The sequence below is a fragment of the Mesitornis unicolor genome, unplaced genomic scaffold (assembly GCF_000695765.1).
Source record: "Mesitornis unicolor isolate BGI_N332 unplaced genomic scaffold, ASM69576v1 scaffold26742, whole genome shotgun sequence".
Classification (NCBI taxonomy): Eukaryota; Metazoa; Chordata; class Aves; order Mesitornithiformes; family Mesitornithidae; genus Mesitornis; species Mesitornis unicolor.
In genome coordinates this window covers 39,925-44,486 of record NW_010170238.1, presented here as the reverse complement: position 1 = coordinate 44,486, position 4,562 = coordinate 39,925, and the positions used below count along the sequence as shown (strand labels likewise).

The 4,562-nt window shown below is 42.0% G+C and overlaps 1 protein-coding gene across 1 annotated transcript in view; it reads right to left on the bottom strand.

Annotated features, from left to right (window-relative positions):
* Positions 1 to 3,541: 3,541 nt before the first annotated feature.
* The window catches only part of RANBP3 (RAN binding protein 3), a 35,871-nt gene continuing 34,850 nt past the window's right edge, over positions 3,542 to 4,562 (bottom strand). The window contains exon 18 of the mRNA XM_010179634.1: positions 3,542 to 4,118. Within this exon, the coding sequence (XP_010177936.1) occupies positions 4,075 to 4,118 (44 nt within the window). The 3' untranslated portion in view covers positions 3,542 to 4,074. The remainder of the gene's footprint in view (positions 4,119 to 4,562) is intronic.

Sequence of the window (4,562 nt, the reverse complement as noted above, 5' to 3'; positions counted from 1 at the left end):
ACCTATGGACCAGTTAAACCATAGCAGCAGCATGCCTGCCCCGAGTTTGTTTTTCAAACCTGTTCCCAGGCTTCCAAATGCTTTAAAACACTGCCTGGACAATTAGCACTCACGTGTGAGCTGTTACAGTAAAATGTAATTGTTACCATACCACAGACAGGCAAATTTGGGGAAAACAATCTATAAATTAGTCTAGGTAAGTAACATTACTCTTAAAACATCTAACTTTAGTTAGTCATATAAAATATTTGGAGTATGGCTACAAACCAGTTAGGTAACACAGGGTATTGGTTCCCTTAACTGTTACATTATCTGAGCATTTCTTTGCAAGATACCTGTACCATAACTATGGAGACTGGAATTAAGGCTAGTTTAACAAGTCTCTCTGTTGCCCTGTGCTGCTCTTCACAGGGAGGGGAGGGGGGCAGGAGTTACTCTGGAAAATTAAAATACATTTAGAACGGGCTGAACTTGTCTGCTTCCCACATAATGGGCGAGTTCAGTTCAAGCAAGTCAGTGCACAGAAAGACCAGAGAACAAGGGGAGAGAAGCACACAGTGAAAAGTCAGTTTAATGAAATCTTGCATGACAAATTATGGCAATTATCATAACTGGAATTCCTAAAACTAGAGAAGATTACGGGGAAACACGGTAAGTTTTCAAATATGTAACATGTTTCTAGAAAGGAAATAAACCGTTTCCTACACTCACTGGGAGAACGAGGCCAAACTGCAGGAGGGGACGCACGTGGAGCAGTCGTTCAGTGGCAGCAGCACCCAAGCACCAGAATCAATGCCCCAGCGACGCAGAAGCATCACAAAGCTGGAGGTTTCTGTTCCTGCAGGTGTGGGACAGCTCGGTACCTGCCCAGCCTGGCTCCAGTTGAGGACTGCGAGGACTCCGTTATTAGAGCCTTCCCTGCCCTGATGTAGCGCATCACGCACTGGGCCACAGAAAGATGCTGTAACTACATGTTTTCTTACCTTAGCATTTGAATTTCACAAGTGTAATCTTATTTTTAATTTTACAGACGAGAGATTTACTTCTGGTTTTAGTATCACCCGCATTCTTGCAACATTTTCCCCAACAGATGTGCTCAACTTTATTACACTCTTCAGTATCTTTTTTTTCCCTGGAAAATGCGAAAGGCTGTGCCCACATCAGTCAGCAGCTACAACAAGCTATACAGTAACTGCTAACAACAACCGTACATTAACAGACCTAGGAGCAAAGCAGCAGCAGGAGGGAAGTGCAAGGGGAATCATCAGCAGCCTCTGCCCAGCACAGGAAACAACACAGGGCATAGGGAGTTTTGCCTGCTTCATTTCTGATAGAAGCTTTAACATCGTTCCCACATACATTTTTATGACAGTCTTACAGAAATCTCTCAGAACATATGGGCATTGCCTGGTTTTACCTGTCACAAGTTTACTAAGGCCAAAAAGCAGAGTGAAATAAGAGCTTTGCTTTGGCCTAACCACATCTCACTGGGCAGGGCCTGACCTCAATCTATGGCCGATTTCCTTCAGTCCTTCACACTCATTTTCCTTGGCACTATAAACAAATACACAAAGCTTCCAGCTGAAATGAAATCTGTATCAGTAATCAGTTACCAGATTTTTTCAGAATGCTGCAGGTGATTGCGTGCCACCACTAACCCCAGCAAAGCAAGCACACTTACTCTGATTTGTTGGTTGGTTGTTTTTTTGAATCTTCAAGCACCAGTAATTGCATTTTGGGTAAAGCACCTCCAAGTGAGACTCTGCATAGACCCGTGAGTTTGGGGCCAGAAAATAACACCCATTTCTCACATAGGCCCTGCTGACCAAGACACCTTATTGATTTTCTTTATGCTGCAAAGTTGTCTGAGAAGAATAGTTTAAATCTGAGTATCTCCATGTAAAAAGACCCAAGATACAAAATGCAGATCACTTATTTGAAAATACAGAAGACCCCCAGACCTTGTAATGCAGAAACAACTGTGTGAATGGGTATTAAGCATGCTATGCTTCTGTCAGTGAGCTGAGTAAGGGGTGCATCAACAGGTTTGTGCATGGTTAAAAACCCCCGTAACTCTATAGAGAAAAAAAAATAATGGAAAGAGCCATGAGCAGACAGTCCAGAGAAGTCACAATCGCAGCGGCACAGCTCATCATCAGCCCTTTCGCTCCCCAGGAAGATAACCCAAGACATCCCTTCAACAGGCTGTCAGGAGAAGGAGAGCACCCCCTGCCCTGACAGCGGTTGACAGTGGGCAACAGGCAGACACGCTCTTGGCTCCCAGTGAAGAGAAGTGTTTCATTAAAACAGAAGCAGCAAGGACCGTTTTGTTATTTCAATCATGTCAAAGTTGCTGTTGTGCTACAACCTGGGTTGTCATTTTCAATTCACACTACATTAAATGCTTCTTCCACTTAAATTTTCTTTTAAATGGTGCATTTTAGATCTCTTTAACCTACAGGAGAAAGAGCAAGCAAGTGAGAAATTATCTATCAGTCAACTATTTATAAAGGAAACAGAACAGCCTGGGGAGTTTATAGGGAAGACGACCTGGTCACTGTTCTTAGTGACTACCAAATTCCAACTTTCCTGGTCAAGAATATACCATGTGATTTAATAACAAAATAAAACTCAACTTTCACACAAAAGGCCCAAATGATTAGGAAATATCCAAAGCAAAAAGTGAGCTATGGTTACAGTAGGAGCACTTCAGAATTACACACAGGAAAACACATTCTTGCTTTTATTTTGGTGGAACAGAATACAATATCCTTCAGCCCAAACTATTCAAAGCTGGCAATATTACCTTTTTCTTCATGCTGCAAGACTTCAGGAAACAGAACAGGGACAGGAAGGGTTAGAAGTTAATTTTCTATTTAAGGCCGTTAATTCAGCAAGATATTTAAAAATGTACTCAACTTTAAGCATGAATAGTTGCATTGACTTCAGTAAGATTATTCACATGTAGTTAAGTCAGGCAAGTGCTTAAATGGCTTGTTGAATCAAGCCATTAATGAGAGCTGCTTCATTATACAGATTTATTTTAATGGCTGACAAGCTCATCAGATGAGCCTGTTTTATTCTTCCAAGGGCTAACAGCTGTTTCCTCACCAACTTCTCTGAAGGTGTAACCTGTATGCCTCCTACACTTTACTGTAGCCACAGAAACATATAATTTTCTAAGAAAAATTGTATGCAACATCTATTATATATAGTGGCTTAGCTCTCCCTTAAATAGTAACAGAAAAGAACAGTACAAAACAATAGTTTCACTTTTTCAACACACAAGAGCATCTTATTGAAAAACTAAAATAAAAAAGTATCACCACAATATAAATCCCCAAATAATAATAATGACATGGGAAGAAAGAAAAGGAGTTAGCAAAACGTCCTGGGGATTTTTAAAGTCTCTTATTACCGCATTAAAAAAAAGCTTTTCTGGTGAACCACAATGTTTTGTTTCTCTCTGTTTACAAACCCACTAGACAGGGAACAGCGGTGTCCACAACCTACGTCGGGATTAAAAGGTAGAAACACAATCTGCCCCATCTGCAGTCCAAAGAGAATGAACCCAGCAGGGCAGGCAGTGAGCGCAGGAGCTGGTGAGGACATGTTTCCCTGCAGGTGGCAGAAATTCATAAGGGGAGCAGGGGTTACGAAAGCAGAATTCGAGTTGGAACCGTGTTGGAAAGTTCTCTCGGAGGCCTGCAAGACATGAACTACTGAAGAAACAGTCAAAAGGTCCCAATGAGAAGCTGTAACAAGCTGTAATGTGCCATTTCAATTACAAGGAAGAGGGGAAATGTTTGGTTTTTGTTTGTTTTTTCTTTTTTTGGCTCATCAATATGATGAGCTTTCACATCCCAAACCACATTCAGGTAGTTTCCAAGTCTGCTTTTTTTGTGTGGAATCTACTGATCCAGACCAAAAAACCAAACAAACAGAACAGGGATGCACAGTTTTTAAGTCCTGGAGCCTTCAACACTGCCTGAAATAACAGCTGGCCTGGGGTATCCAGAGATGCCTGCAGGATGGTGTTCACAGCAGCCTTGCAAGCAGATCGGCTCACATCTGCTATGTGCTGCCAACGTTCTGCCCGTCACCTTCATCATTAGGACCTGAAACAAACAAAGCAGTTCTTTGTCATTAAAAATATCTTTTGTTCCTTGCCTTACAATACAAGGCTCTACCGAGAAGCCTACAGAAGTGTCACATTTAAGATTTCAATGATGTATGAGAACTGCAGAGTTCCCCGTCCCACTCCTTACAGCCTCCTTCTCCAGATTAAGTCCTGTCCACTGCACAGTTTTCAGTTCTTGACTAATTTGGTTAGCATCCCAGAGCCCAAAAGATCAGTTTCCAGCCTCATCCATCCACCCACTGCTTTTGTTCATATTCATTCCTTCTTTTTTGCCCTGCAGTGAATCTGGATGGAGGACTGGTCTCTGTCAAAGGTTGGATGTTCTAAAGCTCAGGTGAGTCCCAAGACTGGAGAGTACAGAAGGAAGCCTTCCTCAAACTGAGGACTAGTGCTTTTCTCCAAATAGTCTCCTCATGTACAA